The 22,291-nt window shown below is 34.1% G+C and overlaps 1 protein-coding gene and 1 long non-coding RNA gene across 2 annotated transcripts; one reads left to right on the top strand and one right to left on the bottom strand.

Annotated features, from left to right (window-relative positions):
- On the top strand, window positions 1–1,666 carry LOC136814366 (uncharacterized). Its single transcript, XR_010847627.1, has 3 exons — window positions 1–140; window positions 834–1,048; window positions 1,285–1,666. It is a non-coding gene; the product is annotated as an uncharacterized lncRNA (long non-coding RNA).
- Window positions 1,667–9,677: 8,011 nt separating this feature from the next.
- On the bottom strand, window positions 9,678–20,689 carry LOC136814371 (phosphatidylinositol 4-kinase type 2-alpha-like). Its single transcript, XM_067070901.1, has 9 exons — window positions 20,217–20,689; window positions 13,833–14,033; window positions 13,273–13,404; window positions 12,301–12,454; window positions 11,896–11,993; window positions 11,509–11,635; window positions 11,230–11,363; window positions 10,972–11,031; window positions 9,678–10,751 (listed from the first exon to the last, which is right to left on the bottom strand). The coding sequence occupies exons 1-9, from the start codon at window positions 20,601–20,603 to the stop codon at window positions 10,581–10,583; spliced, it is 1,464 nt and encodes a 487-aa protein (XP_066927002.1). The 5' UTR covers window positions 20,604–20,689; the 3' UTR covers window positions 9,678–10,580.
- Between the last annotated feature and the right edge of the window lie 1,602 nt (window positions 20,690–22,291).

The raw sequence follows: 22,291 nt of genomic DNA on the forward strand, positions 1-22,291 counted from the left end.
GGATAAAAAATATGTTATGAGAGACTCATGAACAGCTAAAAGAACATCCTTGAGTTTAAACCTCAACGAGGAGAGAAATTTGATGCAAAATGACCAGGATACAATATTTCTTATTACTTGGTTAAATTGCCAAGATAAAGGTAAAAAACGGTCCAGTTTTCCTAGTTGTTCATTTTATTGAATAAATTTATCATTTTAATGACCTAAATTACCATATTGAGATCTGTTGTGAATAATTCCCTTGTGTATTTCAAAGTCAATCTTCAATTAAAGCCCATTCATAATATTTTCATGATTTATTTGAAATGTTTTTAATTTTGGCGAGAACCAATTTAGGTGAATGGCATAGTAAATTGTATTGTTTTTTGTTTTTTTGCATAATTATGAGTGTTTTAGACAAAAATTAAGGTTACTATAAATCAAGGACCATTCTTACTTTTAATGAGTAGCTTATTTTTGGCGAGTCAGCTATCTTTTTAATTCTTGGGAGAACTATATTCGGTCGAAGTCACCAAATTCACAAAAAATTAAAGTCTACACAATTGACAGTTACGAGCTTTTGGCCTTCCTCGATGAATAGGAGTTTACGCTTGGAGCGAAGGAAGATATGGCGTAGCTTACCAAAATCAGTTCTCGCTACAAAACGAAAATACATTCGATATACAACCCAGCTGACACACAACGTTCTTTCAAAGTTTATCTAATGTTCACAACGTCCATAACAACGTTATGTTTGCCAGTTGGGTTCAATAAAAAGTAACGTTCTTACAGTACCGAAGGAATAATCCTTCCTCGCCGATATTTGATTTTCTTCCGACTTTATCTTCTTCTAGTCTTCACCCTTCAATGTTACCAATGCCATGCTGATGTTGGTTCGTCATGTGATCCTCGTGACAAAGTCTCATGTGCAGCTAATGAAATATGTGTCACCAAAAGTTACAAAGAACTTTTTGAAGGGGAAGTCATACCAAACTTTGTGAAAGGATGTGGCAATGGTTGGGACAAATGTGATACAAAATGTGATGATGACACTTGGTATGATTGTAAGGTGAAACCATTTTTTCTTTGATTCATTTATAGTTTACATGAAAGAAAAAGTAAATTCAATCATTTAGTGAAGTATTGTTTGTATTGTAAGGTAATACCTTTTGTTTTTTCTTCAATCATAGTGAAGTTTTCTGCGAATAAAATTTCTGTCACTAAAACATATGCACAGCACTATATACAGTAAAAAAAAAATAAAGTGAACTCTGAAATTCACATCTAAATTCATCCTTTTCTTAGCAATCATGCTGTAGAGGAAATTTATGTAACGAAGAAAGCAATGAGAAAGCTCTCTGGTACGCGCTCTCATCGAAGAATACTTATAATAGTGGAAATGCTGTGAAGAGTAACATGTGCTTGCTGGTGGTTTCAGGTGTAATGCTGTTCGTATTCAAGCTTGGTTTTATTTGAGTGGTGAAACAAGTCTTCAGACGGCTTTGAGTTGGAATCGCCGTAGAGATCTGTATGGTTGTTTTTCAATCGTGTCATATTTACCTTTTCTGCTCTGGTGAATCAAATGAAAAAGGAGCTTTCCTATCATTTGAGTTTTTTAATAACTTTTTAAATCGAGAAAAATATCATCTGAATTTTAAAATCTTGTAAAATAGCAAAAATTGTTTAAAGAGCATTACAAAAGAAAAACTAATGTAAAACAAAAATGTTTCGTGCAATTATTATTCTTTTGATAGCCAAGCCTGGGGCTCCGTGACATATTTTCTACGACCTAGCCATTTTTAGTCTATTCCAAAGAACAGTATATTACAAGATATTTTTGAGAGGGAGGACGCGGATTAGGCCCGGGAAAACCTTTTATAACCAAAATAGTGACGCCATAGGCGAAACTGCAAAGGAAAATAAGGGGTAGAGAAATAGCTTATTTTCAAAAGTCAAAATAAACGGAAATGATTGGTACCATCTGATAGAGCATGAAATTCTGAGCAAAAAATTGTATTACAACAACTCTCTGACTAAAACACACAAAGAAATTGAGCCGTTTTAAGACCAACTAACTGTCAGCTCTACTGTGATTTGACGTCAAATCTTGCTGTCTTGATCGTACTGACGTCGGTATGTTTTTGAACTTCAAGCGGCTGATTTTGAATTAACACGAATGTTGGCAAGACAGGTCAGAAAGAAGAAGAGAAAAACATTTTTTCACTTATATTATATTAGCACAATATAAGAATAAGTAGACTAACTGTCTTGATATGAAACATGTGTCTGGTATGAAAGAGGAACACTTATGTAAAAATAAGACCTTTAAACTTCAAACTCAAACATTTAGAAATAATTAGTTTCTTTTAAAGCATATTGTTTAATGGTTAATTTTGTGCAGTGCTGAACAGAATTTGTATTTAAAACTATAAAATTCATCCCGATACAAAACAATACAATGTCAACAGATTTTGACGTCATTTTTCTCGAATCCAGAAAAAAAAATAGCAAAAGTTTATCATCACCCTTTGTTAAAAGTGTCTTGTAAACGTTGCAGAAAGAGTTAGCAAGTTACAAAATACAATAAGGATATGACTGTTCGACTTAAATATCGACAATCCTGCATTAAACTTGTACAGTTCATAACCCTCAGTTTTTACAACAATTCCTTTCGGTCCATTGTTTATGCTTTGGTCAGCATTCTTCTGGTTACTTGAAATTTCACTTCTCCGAAAATTGCACGAGTCTTTATAGCACCAATAAGCCTGGAACGAGAGTAAGTAATTGTGATCAAATCACCTGTGTTACAGATCCGGTGGATAGCCCCTGCACCACAGGAAAATTGTCCAAAAAATCATCCCCGGTGAAAAAAAATACCCTAAAAATTGCACTCATAAACTATCCCGACTAAGTTTTTGAGCTGGAAACAATAGATTTCCATCCCCATGGGGGGAAAAGGTTCCGAGACAGGGGTGTGATGAAGAATTAACTGTGGTGGGGTTTATTTGAAGTGTTGATTTGAAGCAATTTTCCAGCATATGGGTGGAGATATCACAAAAATTAAAATGCTCGAAAATTGTTGCCAAAAAAAACCATTCAAAATTTGATCTGACAATATATACATAGCACATATTCTAAAGTCTATTCCAAAAAAAATGGCAGTCTGCACTTTTTTAAAAAAGTGCTATTGAGGGAAAAATAAATCATTAAAAGTAACTAACTTCGATGGAAAGATAATTCTGAGCAGCTTGATGTAAGATTTCTTTTAAGAATTTATAAAAAGTTCTATCCTCTCTCACTTTGAACATTTTTGGCAATTTATCGCCCATTTCGACTTTTATAGAAGGGTTGTAGCTTTTGATCCAAAAGAGTGAACTGCTCAACAGTATCTTTCCAACGAAGTATTATCTTTTGCGATACCTTTTTTACTCTCAAGAGGAATGTTTTAAAAGTATTGACTGCCAATTTCTCTAATTCTATAAGGTAAAGTCCTCAATCTTACCTTACACGATAGGATACCAGGGTTCCTCATCTTTTTGGAGCAATAATTCGTACGCTCAACAGCACACCCTTGTCTCATCACCCGAACATTCACAATAGTATTGGAAACACGCTTTCTCCTGGTATCGTAATAAAGCAGACATGAAGAATCAGGACCACGACATTTAACAATCACATTGGTTGAATTGCAATATTCTTCACCACCACTACAATGGTAACACTGGAGTCCAAAAGCGCCTAAAATAAAACCAAACGTTCGCTAACTATGTACTGTAGTTTGCTTCTATCCAAAGATTTCATTATAGCATGAGGAGTTACCATCTTTCAATTATCTATCGAAATTGGCCCTTTTAGCCAATTAAATGCTCAATATTTCTCAAAAAGTAAATTCAATTAAATTTGAAACAAGTACAAGGAATACTCTAAAATAACTTTGGGCTGTCTAGGAAGTACACGAGTTTTTTCACAAGAACATACTCTATAAGAATATCCATGATGAAATTGGCCAAAAAAATTTAATACTAAGAATATTCATCATGAAATTTGGCAACTGAACCTGTGATTGCCATTTTAGAGCATATTTAACTGTAAATTACCAATGATCCCCAGCAATGCAAAACAAAAAATGAGGTATCTATTACATGTTAATTTAAGGTAGAATTTTGGGTCCTAACCTAAGAATACCTTAAGAATATTTAAGACGATTTTCAACAAAGAATAAGAATATCCATGATGAAATGAAAAAGGCCATTCTTATCAAGAAAATCAAAATTCTTTTCATATACCTTTCAAATCGATCAAAAAAAGCAAGAGTAAGTAAGTGCCAGTGGTTTTAATAAAAGTCAACATTGTTCCATAACAAAACTTCAGAGATAATTTATCTAAATCGTAGCGATGTTCTTTTCGTTTCAAAGATTTCAAACATATTTTTTCCCATTCAAAAAGTCGAAAATATTAAAACTAATTTTCTAAAACGCCTTTTATGAAGAATTTTGTCAATAATTTATTATCAAGTTAACAGGGTTTCTAAAATAAATACATTGAAAATATTCCCTCTTGAGATTATTTTGTTTTTGATGAACACTTCATGATGAGTAATATATTAATCTCTTTCAATTTCAGAGGCCTCCAACTACAGTCTACTTTTCAATGAATGGCTATGTTTGAAAAATCCTCCACTTTTTATAAGAACAACAATTTCGAACAATTTTAATACTTCAAAACTAGGGATTACAGATACAGATGGAGTTATATGAAATGTTGTATCATTCTTTGAATTAGTCGCACATCATCCGGTGATCTTTTCAATCGGTAAAGAGAAATAAAAAGTTTTAGGAAGTTGGTACAATGTACAATTATTTTCATTTCCTCGAGCAAACTCAATCATAAGATACCTATAGGGTTGTTTCCACTAGCACTAGTAGGCGATTGCGATAGAAAAAACGGTGGTAAGATGGGCTATGTTTCAACCAGTGTGATATAGCTTCCAAAATTTGAAGCTCAAAGAGCCATAAAAAGAAGTGTATCCCATGTGTAGAGATTCGAAGATACCATAGAGTAATTGATAGAGTAAATGAATAGAATAATCAGCAGCTTCAATTGAGGATTAGTTTTATGCCCATCGCCCTGTGCAATCATTTGTAACCCTACTTGGCCCGGAGGGGGGGGGCTTCTGATTTTTTTCCCGGTACTGGAAAACTGTTTGACTGTGACGAAAATCTTTTATTAGAAAGTAAAATTAAAAAAATCAGCCTCAAAACAATTTCCCTGCAGTGATTGCGGCCTCAGCGGCACCCAAAAATAACGCGAAATTCATAAATATCCAAATGGCCTTAAAAACTGAACTACTTCGAGTTATGGACTGAAATTTTATGAAAAAAAGGTTTACCCAATCTGGAAATATGGAGGGGGCTGGGTCTGCCAAAATCAAAATAGCCCGGTCCAAGTAGGGTTACGAAAATCATCACATCGCAGTGTAGTTTCCAATGCTATCGCCAGACCTTATCGAAACCACGCTTATAAACAAGGCAATGAACAAATTAGCTGCGAGAGTAATTTTTGCATGAAAATATAAATTGAAGGAATTTTTTCCTGACTGTGGGACGAATTGAATAATTTTGCTCGATTTATCGAAAAATTTGTGTCTTTTGTTTTGTTTTTTAGTTCTCATGAGAAAAACACTTAGAAAGTTTTAACCCAATCAACCCCAGGCTTTTTCATGATGACATTCTCGGGTAAATAGGGTTATGGTTCATGCTATTGGTTGCCTTGAACCAAAATTAAACTAGCCATAGCTTTCACTAACTGCCACCCGCTGGTACAAATGCTTGTAAAAACTAATTAATGCTAATTAAGGCTTTTTAATGCTTTATAGCAAAAGTTTGGAAATGATTTGGTATAGTTAGAATGATTCTTCTCAGCATTTTCTTTAAGATATCAATGAATAAGCTAACATAAATGAAACTTATTTTTTATCTAAAAATGTGAATACTTTTTACAAAGAATAAAAAATTACGAATCTTAAAACATTCATTAGGAAAAGTGTCCAGGTAGAATCAATTACAGACAGTTACAGATACTAAACCAGTCAAAAGACATGCAACTATATTTATTTCAACCAATTTGAAATATAATGAAACATAGTAGAAGCAAACAGCATAAGAAATGCTATGAGCCAGAAACATAACGAGCAGGAACCAAAAATTGACAGGTAACAACGTACTTAGGAGTTTTTCCAACGGTTTAACAAAGGATATCGTGATCCAAAATTGTTTATATTAAATGGATTTACCAGTAATCTAGAAGCTGTAACAGCGTTGTGTAAAGGATGGAAGATGATAGGACGTAACGTGGTAATAGTATCAGTAACGAGGCAATATTGATGAGCAGGAAGCAGGTATTAACAGGAAATAGCGTACATTCAGGACTTTTTCCAACGGCATGATAAGAGATCTCATGGACAAAATTGTTTACATTAAAAAGATATGCCAGTTATCTTGCAGTTGTAACAGCAATATCGTGTAGAAGGATGGAAAATCATGACGTAATGTGGTAATAGTAGCAGTAACGAGGTAATATTGCGTTGTCAAGGTAAACGAATTCTCATTCATAAAAAGCTTAAAGGGAAAACAAGAAACATGAAATTAGATGATATGGCGAAAAAATGCTCTGTTCGCGTTGCAACGGGTGTTAAAAATGCATGCGGGCGGACTGGCGGTCAAAACATTCCCGGTTTTTTTTTAATCACGCCAGTAACTCATGGGCGGGTGGTAACGCGAGCAAAGCTATTTTTCGATGGTCATCAGAGCAATTGAGAAAAAAGCTATACTTTAAAAGAACAAATCGCCTTTCCCAGATTTTTTTCCACATCTCGCACCGGAAAATCAGTGGAAAATTTGATGCGGGCGGGTGACGCGAATAGAACAATTTTTCGATGACCGCCTATATGATGCGGTGAGTGTACTCTGAAATTTCCTCAAAAATAGTTCACAAAAGTTTCTTTCAATCTTTGATAATAATTTCCCAAATAGTGCCTGGTAAGTATCAACAAGGTTAAGCATAAAAGATTAATAAAACCAAGTCTTATAAAAGTACACAAAGAAAAAAATATTTGTACTTACTGTCGAGAAGTATACCATAACACAGGATTTTTATAAGCATTCTTGTTGAGAGTAGAGTATGTTGAATGACGATTGTCGAATAAATTTAGTTACAGTGGAATTTCGTTGCCAATTCAACCACCAACAATAATCACTTTTGTCCATATTCAATCATTGTTCTACTATACTATTATCATTTTAATCATTGTTCATTATTGGGGACAAACTGTTTGGATCGAAAAATGAATCAATCTCCTGAATGTCTAAGACAGGAGACAGATTGTAATTTGACTGTCAGCAAATTCACTGATTGGTATATGTATATATCTTGTTTAATCCGAAAGTCAAAAGTAAATGCGTATAAGTATTTTGACTGCAGGAAGTTGAGAGCTAAAGAGAGAGCTTGAATTTAAAAAAACTTCCAGAAACTTCTCCATTCCATTTCCTGCATGTTGACCAATCGGGCAAAATTCTACAAGCGGAATAGAATCTAGTGTCGAAAGCTGAGTAAAATGCCCGCGGCGCCTGCTATTATAAAGAAAATGTTTTTAGGCTAGCAACTGCCGTCCCTGAAAAAAAACCGAACATTTACGGAAGAGACTAACTACGGGTAGGCTTGCGCGACAAAACAAAACAAAACAAAACAAAACAAAACAAAAAACGCAAAAATTCGAGATTCCAGTCCAATATCTATGCGTGAAACTATAAGTGCCTCCTCGTCGCTGCGCTCCTGCGGGGGCAAAAATTAAGTTAAAAGTTTCATATACCAACATAACTAAACCAAAACCAGGACCGATTCTGGACTAGTATTTTTTAGAGAGAATCATAAGATAATTTGTATATGGTTTATACATTTAGAATATGCTTGAGCAAAAAAAACTGTTCGCGCTGCATCAGTTTTATGATAAGCTTGGCGACCCGATTTAGCTCTAGTTTAGACGGCCCACTTTTTGCCCTGCCTATTCTAATTATGAATTAAAGAGGGCATAAAGTGGGCTGTCTAAAGTGATGCATAGCCCTCTTTTGACGTCAATGCAATGTCTTCTTTCAAACCTTTCCAAGCAAAGATTTTAACAACCAACTTTGTGCCCTCTTTTTGCCTACTCTAACAATTAGAATAGGCAGGGCAGAAAGTCGGCCGTCTAAACTAGAGCTTAGAATTCTCTTGGTAGCTATTTCACTGTTCCTATAAAAGAAAGAGGCTTTTTAGACTAAAGAAGTTGCTGAAAAGTTGGAGGCCTCTGAAATTGAAAGGGATTAATATATTACTCATCATGAAGTGTTCATCAAAAACGAAATAATCTCAAGAGGGAATATTTTCAATGTATTTATTTTAGAAACCCTGTTAACTTGATAATAAATTATTGACAAAATTCTTCATAAAAGGCGTTTTAGAAAATTAGTTTTAATATTTTCGACTTTTTGAATGGGAAAAAAATATGTTTGAAAATTTTTGAAACGAAAAGAACATCAATCGCTGTAAAATAAGCTAAAATAACATTTTGGAGAGGAAAAAGCTTAGTTGACCCTAACCATGAATCAAAAGCGCATTTTTATTACATTTCTGTGGTTAAATTGGTTGAAAAAAGGTAAAGCCATTCATGCTTCGCAGAAGTGCCAGGGTAATGAGGTAACAAGTTCGATAAAAAAGTACAACTTTAAGACATAAGAAAGATAGACACCGTCGAAAATGATATACTGTTCCTGAATGAGTTATTATGGTGAGAAGGTCTATGTTTTGGCAGATAGTCAAAATGTCTCCTCGCAATTTAATTTTTTTAAAGAAATTCTATTGAAAACATTAATGTACCTTCTTTCAGTTCACATGTTGGAGTGTTATGAATGTTTTGCTGACGTCGGCAGTTCTTGTGATCCTACAAAAACAAGAGATTGTTCTGCTAATGAAATTTGCTTGACAATGTCATATAAAGAATCTTATGAAGGGAAAGTCCTGAACAGTTTTGTCAAAGGTTGCGCCAGTGGATGGGATAGCTGCGAATCAAATTGTGATGATGATTCAATATTCGACTGTAAGGTAGGTTAAAAATTGTTTTTCTAACCATAATAACTACATTATAGACTTAAAGCATGAGTTAAACACCATATAATATATTACCTGGACGTAAATTGGACATATCTACCATATAATACTTCAGCATCTTGAGCATTTTGTCTGTTAACTGGAAGAGTCATTTATATGCCAAAAAACCAATCAGCTTTTTGTGTTTTATACTAAAATCTACAAAATATAGAAAAAATCAGAAAAAACATTAGAACAGCAACCTTTACATTTCTTCTCTTTCTGTTTTTAGGAATCATGCTGTAGAGGAAATTTATGTAACGAAGAAAGCGATGAAAACGCGCTCTGGTACGCGCTCTCATCGAAGAAAACTTATAATAGTGGAAATGCTGTGAAGAGTAACAAGTGCTTGATGGCGGTTTTAGGTGTTATGCTATTTGTACTCAAAATTGGTTTCCTTTGAGAAGTGAATGGACTGTAACTGAAGTAGAAATTACAAGCATCTGTCGTGTAAGTTTATCTAAGGATGACGAATGACTTGGAATACTCGTGAATGGAAAATAGAACAATTCATTACGTTGAATTTTTTTATAATTTTCTTAATCGAAAAAAAAATATTATCTGAATTTTAAAATCTTGTAAAATAACTTAAATTTGTTTTAAGCTATCCCAAAAGAATAACTATTATAAGCAAAATAAACAAAAAAGTCACAAAATGCACTAAAAATATAAGGACTTCAGTCACCAATTGACAAACCAAAACGAGTGAAGACTTCAAGAAACGAGTATGTCTAGAAGATCTACCAGTCATATTATTTCGATTTGTATTATTAAAAGAGTTGGGCTCAAATCAGTTAATCATCACCATGGTACTTAAGTAGAGAAAATTATAGCCAGGCAATAACACCTTTAGGATGGACAAAATATCCCAACTGAACAATCCAAAAACGAAAAAATTGGTAAAAATATCTAAAAAAAAATCCTTAACAAGAAGCCCAAATCCGATTAAGGATTTTAAAATTCAAAATATTTAGTTTAACTACTTTTTTTTTATACACCTATCACAAATGCCACAAATGGACTGGATCAAATTTACCGAAGAGAAAAAACGTCAAAATTCTGTGTTTAAGAGAAATTCAATGTAACGATATTCATACTATCTGGTAAATTCTACACTATATAAGGGTTGAAGGGTCTTCTGATGTATTTAGTTCCTTTGTCGAGCGAGCCAGGAAGCTCATGGATGTCAGCAAGGTCATGAACGTGTCAAAAAATCCCTACTCAGGAAGGAGAAGGGCCAATTACACCTTTTTCTCATTTCTAAGTAGTCTAAACCCCAAAAACATAATAAGACAGACCCAATAAAACCAAACTCTCCCATGTAAAAAGGTTTTGTAGGGGCTTGAAGCAGGATTTTCTTTTTCACCAGAAATACACCACACTTCATTCAGCATCAGAAAACAAACATTCTCCCAAACATATCAACACCATGAGAAGAACGGTATCTTGTCGTGGAAACTCTGTACAAAACTATGACCACGCCCATCTCGGACATCACTATTTGTCCTCCTCCTTTGTACATAAACTGGTGGCATTTGAACAAGTTGCGCAGGTGTCTTCTTGTCCTTCAATGCTTGTGTAAGGTTCAGAATCTTAAAAAGATTGAAAAATTGCTTTTCATAATAGGGTAAATTTTATTGAATTGCAGGAAATGTCACTATTCCCCCTTTCATGGGATCGGGGGAGGGGGTTGACTCTAATATTAGTTCATAGTGACTCGAGTTGAAATATTACAGCAGATTTATTCTTAACTTCTGTCAGTGAGTATAAAAAAGAGATACCCGCTATAAATTTCGTAGAGTTTTTTCTTACCTGTCCTCTCATGACTGACATTTGTTTATCGAAATTTCCATTATCGAACCCTTTGTCTTCCTGAAAAAGTAAAAGATTGAAGTCGAGTTGATAATTTTAATCAAGCTTTTAAAACCAATAATGTATGATATGAAGTTGTTTACAGGGCCTATTCTCGAAATTGATTTTTGGAAAATTGTTGATTTTAAAATTAAATTGCAAGCAGTGCTCTTTCATACGACTTATAGTTATACGCTGAGGGTGAAAAAAAATACTTACAGCAAATAACTCGAATAAATCTTCGATGAGACTTTGTACGAAATTGAGATCGGAGAGAAGTGGTAGTATCATCTCCCTGATATCGTCAGAGAAAGGGACTTTGGCGTATGGTAACCATGCCCAATGATATGGATCTAAGACAAAATAATAAAGAAATTGATAAGAAAAGTTTCGTGTTAAAAGGTCGACAAGGATCTACCACCCAGCCTGAATTAAGTTCTAAAATAAATTCATAACAGTTTCATAAATGAACTCATAGCTAATTCAGTATACACTTACATAACCTCCAAGAGTCGGGATGTTTGAAAGGGAATGAAAGACCATTATCGATGGCAGCGATGTAGATTTTGGGTTTTCCAACGATACTCCAGTTCTCTGCCTCATCGCATGACTCGCCTTCGTTTTGCTGTCAAAAAAGAAAAGATTATTTCTTCATTGGAAAACTGAACATAAACATTTTAGGGCTTTTTGACAAAAGAACTAAAATCTCAGAACTTTATAACTTTAAGTATAACTTGAAATTTCAAACATCCTTTAAAAAGTACCATGTGAGTACCATTCAAATTGTCACAATTCGACTTTGGAAATTAGTGAGCCTAAAGGTATCATCAAGAAAAGCTTAAGCAAAGCACAGAAATAAAGAAAGAAGTCGTTCATACCACTTACCTCACATATAGAAACTCGTTCATGTTCGAGACAGGCCGTACTCCCTTCCACTACGGGCGCCGCTTCATATCGTATCAGCCAATTGTCATTGCCGCGATCTAAAAGAGAAGATTTATAAACACTCAAACTATTAATTGTTATCGTCTCAAAAAAAAAACACTTATATATTGAACTTAAGTATTGCTACCATTAATATCGAGACAAAATGCATGAAATTTGAATAATAAATAAAGGTCTTAACTGTCAAATTCTTTCTGCATGTTCTCGTTCTAGCTTGATGAGTGAAAACGGGAGCAATACTATATTCCTATTGAACTTAAAAAGCGAGGAATTGACGTCTAGAGAAAATGTGGTTACTTTCAAATTCAAAAAGCGAGAGTGAGAAAAAACAGCAAATCTTCGTACCTGTGTTTCGTGTTATATAATCTAGACAGACTAATTTTTCGAATTGTAATTGAAATTCTTTTAACGTTTCATCGCCTAAGGGTTGTGTTTCGAACTTCTTCAGATAATATTCGGCGTCTTTATAGCCTTCTACGAAGAGTTGAAATGAACCAATCTATAAATAATAGAAGTGAATTTTTTGAATTTCATGTAGTAACAATAATAAAACGTCTTTCGTGAATTTTTGTGTCAACCAAGACATAGATGCCTGCTTTCTGTAAGGATAATTTTACAAAGCTCAATTTTGGCCGTAATTGAAAATAAAATTTGAAGAATAATCTGCATTTAAAAAGAGGCTTTAATAAAAAGCTCAGGACATAAATTTTTGAGGCTAGCTTATAAATGAGGCCCGGAATTCCCGAGTTATTTTTTCCGAGTTAAAAAACCGAGTTACAAAAAAACCGAGTTAACCCGAGTTATGACGTAATTTTTGGAATTTAGTGACGTCATTTTACATTTCATAACTCGGTTTATTTGGCTTTCTTTAACTTTCCGAGTTATTTTCCATTTTTTAACTGGGGAATTTTTGCTTCTTTTAACTTTCCGAGTTATTTTTTCTTCATAAAAAAACACCAATCTTTAATCGGGAATTCCGGGCCTCCTTATAAATGTCTTACATAGTCTGAAAGTTGCCTTAAATAAGAATGAATAAAAACAAAACTTTGCATGAATAAAACTAAAAGTAACTTGTTTTTATATTATAAAAAGAAAAGTGTGTACATAATTTGAAATTCAGCAGTGAATGAACAATGAAAAGTACTTTTAGAATTTCTGTAATTGACACTGATTGAGCTAAATAATAAGGAGTTACTGAAAAAAGCTCAAACCAAAAAAATTCTTCGAAAGAATACAGCTTTAAAATCATAAATATATGCCAGAGATGAATTATGGGGCAAAACCAAAAGAAACTTATGTCTTGAACAAAAGTCTCACCTTGGGAGGAAGTCCAGCCCTCATATGTTTACCAATAGTGTCAGGAAATCGTTCTGTTGCAAACTGTTTCGACCTTGCTTTTGCTCGATCGTACGCATTATAATTAAAAGTTGGACTGACCAGCCTTACAACCTGTACGTTGAAGAAATGAAAAAAGTTCCATGGAATTTGTGGTATGTTGCTCCTCTTTGCCCTTTATTATAAGTATATATTAGAAAACATCAAAAAGTCTAGAATTTTTATTACATTTTCGCTTCTGCTTTTATTTGAAGGTCAATTACTAGGAAGCTGCGCCCTATAACCCATCATATTGATTTTAATTGAGCCATTTTACTAAATTTTACAGGATTATAGTTTCTAAGCTACAAAAATTGCAAGAATAATTGATTTTAACTAGAAGAGTAATTTGGTGTCAATCCAGTCTAAAACAAAGATGCACTCGAAAAGAAAGATTTCATATAACTTTATCATCAAAAGATTTATCCTAGTTTGAGTATGAAAATGATTGAAAACTCCACTTAACTTCAATACTCAAAAAACGAATAAGAAATTCTTCTCACCTTTGTTTTTGGAACAATATTAAGTCCTAATTTTGTATCAACAAGACTGGCTCCAGCTTCTGACATATATCCTTGATTAGGCAGTAAACAGCTTCGACCAAAACAACATGGACAACATGTCTTATGCATCCATTTTGTCCATTTCGGATTAAGATGACCATAAGGTTCCTCGTTCTTTGGTTTGAATACACCTATTACACGCTGAAAATTGAGATAAAAATTATAAAAATTATTTCAATCACAAAACAACCTATAGCTTTTCATCAAATACTTTAATGGTTGATAGTCATTTAACATTTTTGGTATTGTATTTTCTAACCTAGGAATTAAAGGAGTAATAAGATGGTTTGAGATATTTGGCATGTGGATTCTTTCGCAAGCAGAAATTTCCGCGATTATCGCAAATTGTAGCCCTTTTTGCGAAATGTCTTTGAAAATTCTTGAAAGGGTCATTCGCTAAAGTTTACGCTCATGAAAAGTTCTTGACGAAATAGACAATCTTTAGAACTCAAAATTCAATGTAAGTAATGAAATGCCAAAGAAAACAAGCTAGATGCTGAATGGACCTACCTGATGATGAGAGTTAGATAGCAATGCGAGGAGAAAAATGAAAAAAATCAGTCAGAAAATGCATAACTTAAAAAATTCATCATTGATTGTTGATGGGGGGGGGGAGAGGAAAAGAGTTGTAAGGAAAAAATAAATAGAAAGTTCTGGTCGCAAAAATCAGTTTTATTGGCAATTGAATCATACTTGATGGTGAGCATTGTTGTCAATAATGTTTTTGTGTGAAAAAAATTGGAAATATAAGGAAAAAATTCAATGAAAATCTGCAAACAATGGCGATTTCCGGTATTTTCCACGGAAGAATTTTTCTCAAAAACGAACTCGCCATGATTTGAGAATTGAATACGCATCCTCTGCAAAAAATCACAAAAAATCAAAAGATGAAAATTCGAGGAAATGTCAAAAAACCGGTTTTTCCGGCATATTCCCGGCATTTTCGGCCGGAAAAAATATAGGTTGTTCCGGAGATTTTTAAATAGTTCCGGCTTCAAAATTCAATTTGATTGAAAATTGGAACATGCTTGATGTGGGCATTGCTATTAATAATGTGTTGGAATGAAAAAACAACCATTTAAAAGGAAAAAGCCAATGAAAACCCAAAACGGCGATTTCCGGCATATTTCCGGCATTTTCCCCGGAAAAAAATTTTCTCAAAATCGACTCGGCCATGTTTGGGTATTGTTAATACGCATCTTTGTTCAAAAAATCAGAAAAAACTAATGATAAATCTCGAGAAAATGCAAAAACCAGTATTTTCCGGCATATTTCCGGGCTTTTTTCGGCCGAAAAAAATGTTTTCGAAAATCGGGCTTCCTCACATTTTAGTATTATCATTTGCATCAGTGTGCAAAATTTCATAAAAAAATAAAAGTTCAGCTCGAGAAATCAGAAATACGTTTTTTTTCTGGCGAAAATGGGCTGCTCGGCGATTTAGAAGTTCCGGCTTCAAAATCAGTTCTTGACGATTGAACCATGCTTCATGGGGCATTGCTATTAATAATGTTTTTTGTGTGAAAAAAACAAATGGAAAAAGTCCGTGACAATCTGCAAAATGCGATTCCGGCAATATTCCGGCATTTGCGACCGAAAGATTTCTCAAATCGGACTGGCCAAGTTTTGGGCATTGCTAATACGCATTTTTTGCAAAAACAGAAAAAAATAATGATGAAATCTTGAGAAAGTGCCAAAAAAACCGGTTTTCCGGCATATTTCCGGCTTTTCGGCCGGAAATGATTTTTTTTGAAATCGGGCTCCGCACATTTTGGCATTACATTTTGCTCAATGTGCCAAAATCAAAAAAACTAATGAGCCAATCCTGAGAAAAGCTGGTAACAGACGGACGGACGGACGAACGAACGAACGAACGAACGAACGAACGAACGAACCGACGACATGGGTTAATTCATAGGACCTCCACCGGGGCACCCGGAGGTAGGTCCAAAAAATTAAACCCAAGCTTCTGCTTGCGAAAAAGATTTTTTCGTCAGATTCGCAAAGGTAAATCTCATAAATTTCACCATTTTTTGACCTCATGAAAGTTTCTGTTCTCAAAAGTTTGTGCGACTAAAATATTTCAAAAAAGAAAAGCTAAAAATAGTTTTGCCTAATTATTTTTCAAAATGGAGATTTACAAGTGACGTCTAAGTATCTACTATCTATCTTTCTAGAAAACAACAGAATTTCAATGTGGGAGCCTATCCTTCTCATTGGGTAGAACTCATTTTGGCAAAGGAGCAATATAGGTTTCCTTAAGGTAAATAAATTAATATTCATTAATCAGTGATCTTGTTTATTTCTCCAAGAAGGGGTAGTGGTAGAAAGTAGCAGACATTGGACCTTATGGAAATGTTTTCCTTCCTTTTAGGAGGTTTGAGGGGTCCCAAGTTTAACTGGTAAAATTGTCTCTCAATTTCTAACAGAATGCACAAATTGTAAAACAAGATCTAGGAAGACTGAAAATTACTAAAACACAGGTTAAAGGTGACTCCTGTCATTCAGCTAAAATTCCAGGGAATAGCCTATACAGCAATGCACAGATCTAGATTGCCCATTCTCACTTGCAGATCTTTTTCTTGTGAAATTATTCAGCAAATTCATTTTCGAGGTTGTCATTGATTAAATTTTCTCATTTTGGGCCCTCTTTTAATGTAAATTTTCTTAAAAACGCAGTTGACTTTCTCAATCTCAATCGAACGGAATCGACAATCGAACCAGTCGAACCAAATCGAACGCAATCGACCGATTGAAATTCGATTGTCGAACGCAATCGAATCTCAATCGAACGTCAAAATTCTGGGTAATATTCGATTGGTTTGATTGTTCTTCGACTGGTTCGATTGTCGTTCGACTGCATTCGATTGTTCGGGTGAAACAAGGCATGTCCCAAATATATTTTGCGTGACGCGCACCGCTTCCCATTATTCCTTAACTCTCACATATAGCTCAAAAGAATCGAATCAACGAGAGGATTTCGAAAAGGGTCAGCTTTTTAACAAAGATTAGTCTCTCTAAGGGTCGGATCCTAATCGAATGCAATCGAATATAAATCGAATCTGAAAATTGCAGCAATATTTGATTGAGATTCGATCGCGTTCGACGTCGAATTTCAATTAGTCGATTGCGTTCAATTTGGTCCGACTGGTTCGATCGTTGATTCCGTTCGATTGAGATCGTCTGGTTATAGAAAAATCAAAGCAGTCAATTAAAAAAGAACTGCAGAGATAGTAGCTTATCATGTGAAAAGGAGGTAAAGATTTTTTGATTTTTCCGACTTGACTCGAAGTAAAACACTTTTTCTCAAAAATTTAGAGTCGGTCGGAAACAAACGAAACTATTAATTGGGCCTGGCCCTATCCATTTATTTGCATAAGCCTAAAAAATCTTACAACGCATCCCTCCCCTCTATGTTTTGTGGTGTTCAAAGAAAAATAATTAAATAACTTCATGATCCAGGCGTAGTTAATCGATATAATCGATAATCTTGAGTAATCGATAAATAATTGATAAGTAATCGATGGATTAGATATCGATTAACCGATAGAATCGATAGGTAATCAGACCTTCAAAAAATCTTGAGTATCGATCAGCGATCGATTATTTCCAAGCTATCGATTACTTATCGATCACATACAACCTATCGATTACTTATCAATCATGTATCGATTGTTAACAATCATCGATTACTTATCGTTCATGCATTGGTTACTTATCAATCATTTACTTATCTTTGATCACGTATCGTTATCAATTATATATAGATCGTGACCAACTATTGATTACATTACCAGCCCTTTTTACGCCGGCCCTTATTCCACCAACGAGCCCAAAAATAATGCTAATAAGGTCCAGCGTAAAAAGGGCCAAAATAAGGTATTTAATGAAGTAAAGAAAATTTCTGGAATTCGCCAAATCTCATACCGGTCGTATTACTTTGAATAAACGCGCGCTTTTGAATAAATAATGCTCCTCCAAAAAGGCAAACCATTCAATAACGCCCCTTCTCTAAATAAAACGGTAACTTTGTTTTTTTTAAACTTTTTTTTGTTCAGCCTTTCAGAGAGTTTGAGAATACTTCAACCGAAATTTACTGTATGCTTATAAAAAAAATGAGTGTAGTAGCTTTTCTAGGCCGTATGCTACCAGGGGATTGGATTCAATTCAAAATCAATCGAGATCAGCGAAAAATGTTGCTTTTAATTTTGCGAAAATGGTGAAAATTGGAGAAATCGAGAAATTTAATCTCGCGAAGGCAAAAGTTAATCCAATAGACCTTTTTGCCTTTCCGTCCGCCATCTTGAATTGTATGCAAAAATAGAGGAACGAAAATGCCATGGTTGGATTTAGTTGGAATGTATGCAAAACATATGCAAGTTTACACAAAGATTAAAAAGACAACAAAGCATCTTATAAATAAATATTATGATCATTAGAACAATAAAAGATGGAATTTCTTAATCCAAAAGGAAATATTTGCAGAACAACAATTAAGCCTTTTAGGAATTTGTTCTTAAAGACATTGCATATTCTGTTTTCATGCCATTAAAAAAATCCATGAAGACGGAGTACACACATCAAACTTTCAAAACACGCAAACTGAAAGCAGTATTTATGACGTCGCATTTTATCAATGTTTTGATTTGATCATTTGGCAGCTCTATTCCCAGGAGAATAATTTGCCGTCAGCTGAATAAGGATTGTTTTTTACCTTCGCGGGTGATTTTTCAGTTTGAGTTTCTGTCTAATGTTATGGTCTTTTGAAGTGCTTGTTCTAAGAGATGAGTGAATATAATTGTTTTTAGTTTTCAAGAGAAGCAAATTTAATCTTTCTTCTACAAGATTACACTTTAATATAATGCCAATTATGCATGTAAGTTTTTAATTAATACTTTCTTTTTGCATATGTTTTGCATACTTTATATATAAGGGAATTTCACCACGGCAATTCGGCCACCATAATTTTTGCATACAATTCAATATTAGCGACTCCAGAAGTCACGCAACTATCGTTGACGTCAAACCAAATGTTTCATTTTTCCGTGAACTTTGAACCCTTCTAACTTTTCTTCTATGTATGCTAAATATAACACTGAGGACACGGGCTAGACGACAAATTGGTAAAATGCCGAACGTTTTGCAACATTTTTAAAATTGTTTGCCGACGGGAGAAAAAAAAATTGCTACTATCGATGAGCAAATGTGTCTGGAAACGGAGGAAAGAGTAATTGGAGGCTGAAACTTTGTATGTTTATCAGAAAAAGGGTGAGGAATTCAAAAATCACATTCGCTAATTCTAGTTCTTTCATTTTAATGTAGTTTTTTTAACTTTTTTGCTTCTTTAGCATCTGAATGTCCCAAAAAAAAGTTTTTATTTCTGCCGAAATGGATTTTCTTTTCATTTGGGGTTTCTACTTTCAGAAAAACTTATTCTTTACTCATAAGTTTTGTTCCTCCTCCATTTCCAGAGGCCCCTTGAAAATGGTCCTACCACCTTTTTTTGACTCATTTCAACCTTTTCCAAGCTATTTTTCAAAAAAAAAAATAAAAAACAATGCAATGTCTTCTTTTTTTCAAAAAAGATATATCTTTCGTTATTTTGATAAATATACTAAATATTTTTACAAATATTTTTATATAATAATATTTAACACCACAAAAAGAATTCTCCCTCCAAATTTGAGGTCTCTAGCTACACTAGAAAAAGAGATATGCAAAATTTAAGAAGCATGACTGGAAAATTTCTTTTTTTTCTTTTTTGACACATTTTTCGAATTTTTCCAAGCTATTTTCCTAACCTTTTTTTGACATTTTTAGTCAAAATTTTGACACTAAAATTTGAATATCTTTACAACCACTTATCCTCTGGAGGCCTATGACCCCTCATTTTCTTTCTTTTTCATAAGCTCTACAAGATAGGATAGATTTTGAAAAAAAAATTAAAACTTGAAAAATCTTCTGGAGTTGCTATCAATATGGCGGATGGAAAGGCGTAAAGGTCTATTAAAGTACCACTCCCTAAAATCTGATAAATAATCGATCACGAATCGATCAATCAAAAGCTGTGATCGATAGCCGATCAATTTTTAATCGATACTTAATTATAATCGATAAGCAATCGATGACAAAATTGATCGATAAATAATCGAGCTTTGAAAAAATCTTGAGTATCGATTACCTATCGATTCTATCGGTTAGCTAATCGATATCTAATCCATTGATTACTTATCGATTATTTATCGATTACTCAAGATTATCGATTATATCGATTAACTACGCCTGGCATGATACATGCAAAATTAACATATACTTTTATAATTGTACCTTTGATTTGTCTTTAACAAAATAGCTTCCACTACTTCCTTGATAAATACGTTCAGGTAATATTCCCATATAAATAGCTTCTTCAGTGGATCGTATAACCTTGCTAAAATCTGGATCATTTTCAATATTGTTCACAAATGGTGAATCAGAGTCACTATCTGTACATTTAGAAAGCAGAGGGCTCTGCTCAGAGTTACTTGGATAAACTGCATAGTGATTGTTTGAACTAGAATTCCTAGAATTCTGGCGATAGGGTGAAGACATGGGCTCTTCCTCTAAGATTTGATTGTTTACAAGTTTTTCCTCCTCCTCCCTTTCTCTGGCAGCTTGTTCTTCAGGTGTTGCTAGGTTTACAAGAACATTCTTTGATTTCACCATGCCGGACATTTGAAAATTGATAGCTATTACAAAATGCTTGTGATAATTGCATGACCACTAATACAATGTCTTTTGTTTACTCAAAGAAAACAAACTTTTTGGAGACTGTTCATCTAATGTTTCCAGATCATCTAAAAAGAACGACAAATAACTATGAAAAAGCGACAAAAAGAACGACAAATTTTTAAAGAACGACAAATTCCATATTTCGCCATCCACAACCCCGACCAAAAGTGACTGTTCCACCCCTAGAGATTCATTCTTTTTTGATTGTCACGGGAATTAACTACTTGTGGTTGAAAAGAACGGCAAATTACGCATGCGTATTAGTGTCTATTTGGGTGAGCTGGAAACATTACATGAACTAACTCTTTGAATATGATAACTGCATCACTACAAATCCGCCATTTTAGAAAAAAGAATGATATCATAATGCCGGAGTGCTTGTTTATATCTTTCACCCTCCACCCCAGTGCTATACTATATTATAAATCGGATAACCAGTAACTTGGCAGCCAATTTGACACACCCCTTTTTTATGCGCGCGAGCGTCACCGTTTTGACGTTTACGTCGTCCTTAAAATCTAAGGATAAGAACCTGGTATATATATTTTTCTCCGTGTAAAAAAGACGTGTCAGGCCAAATTTTAGAAGGGCAAGGCAGCGTCTGTTGGTGGCCAAAAAGGGCACTTTTTCCAGTGCTTTTCCACTAAAAAGGCTGTTTTTACCAATATTTTAGTAATTTCAAGAGGGGCAGCGTCCGAACCGGACGCTTAAAGGACATGAAAAAGTGCCTATGTATAGAACCAATTGTACATCTAGTATTCGATGAAAATCAAATTAGGGAGTTTCGTTCGAGCTTCATCTATCCCCATTGCATTGACTAAAGAATAATCGTAATGTATCGACTATATAAAGGGTCTAAAAGTTTTATTTACATCGATACAATATTCTTAGTGCAATGTCGTTATTATTTCGGGGGGGAGTAGGAATAACACTCCGCAAATTTTTATCTCTTAGGATTGATTTAATATTTCCCAGCTTTTCAACCCCGAACTTTCAAGACAGAACATGAATGTATTGGGGAAAAGAGTGGCAAAAAACGACTTTCTTTTTATAAAAAGCATAAAGTAATCACAGGATAAAGATCAATGCGCCTAGCTACAAAATCAGTGTGACCGAAGAGAAAAGATATCACGAGGAGAAAACTACGGAACGGGACATTATCACACGGTATAGTTAAAGAGACGAAGTTTGCATATTTAATAATAAAGCTCATAGGAGCATTAAGGGGGGGGTATAAAATTTAAAAGCATCGACATAAGAATGATAGACCTAGATAAGACGACTATAGAAGTAGATGGAAAGTCTGAAATTGTTTGTGGTTACGGGATACTACCTTATGTGTAGTGATTTTAGCGTGTACTTGTACTTAATTTGGCAATTCGTCGAGGCCGAAAAGGTATTTTTCGTAGATGTTAAAATTTGCAAAGATTTGATTTTACAGATAAGATGCGAAAACTTTTAGATTCGCCATTGATTCTATCATGAACATATAAACGACTGGATATCTATCTTTTATTGTATCTTTGAAGTGAGCTTCGTTGCCGCCTGTATTTCAAAATTGGTATGAAAAATCCGACAATATTTCGTCAAAACTTTATATCTTTGAATTATTTAGGTAAAAGGATTGATAG

This window comes from Clytia hemisphaerica, unplaced genomic scaffold, assembly GCF_902728285.1.
Source record: "Clytia hemisphaerica strain Z4C2 unplaced genomic scaffold, Clytia hemisphaerica genome assembly, whole genome shotgun sequence".
Classification (NCBI taxonomy): domain Eukaryota; kingdom Metazoa; phylum Cnidaria; class Hydrozoa; order Leptothecata; family Clytiidae; genus Clytia; species Clytia hemisphaerica.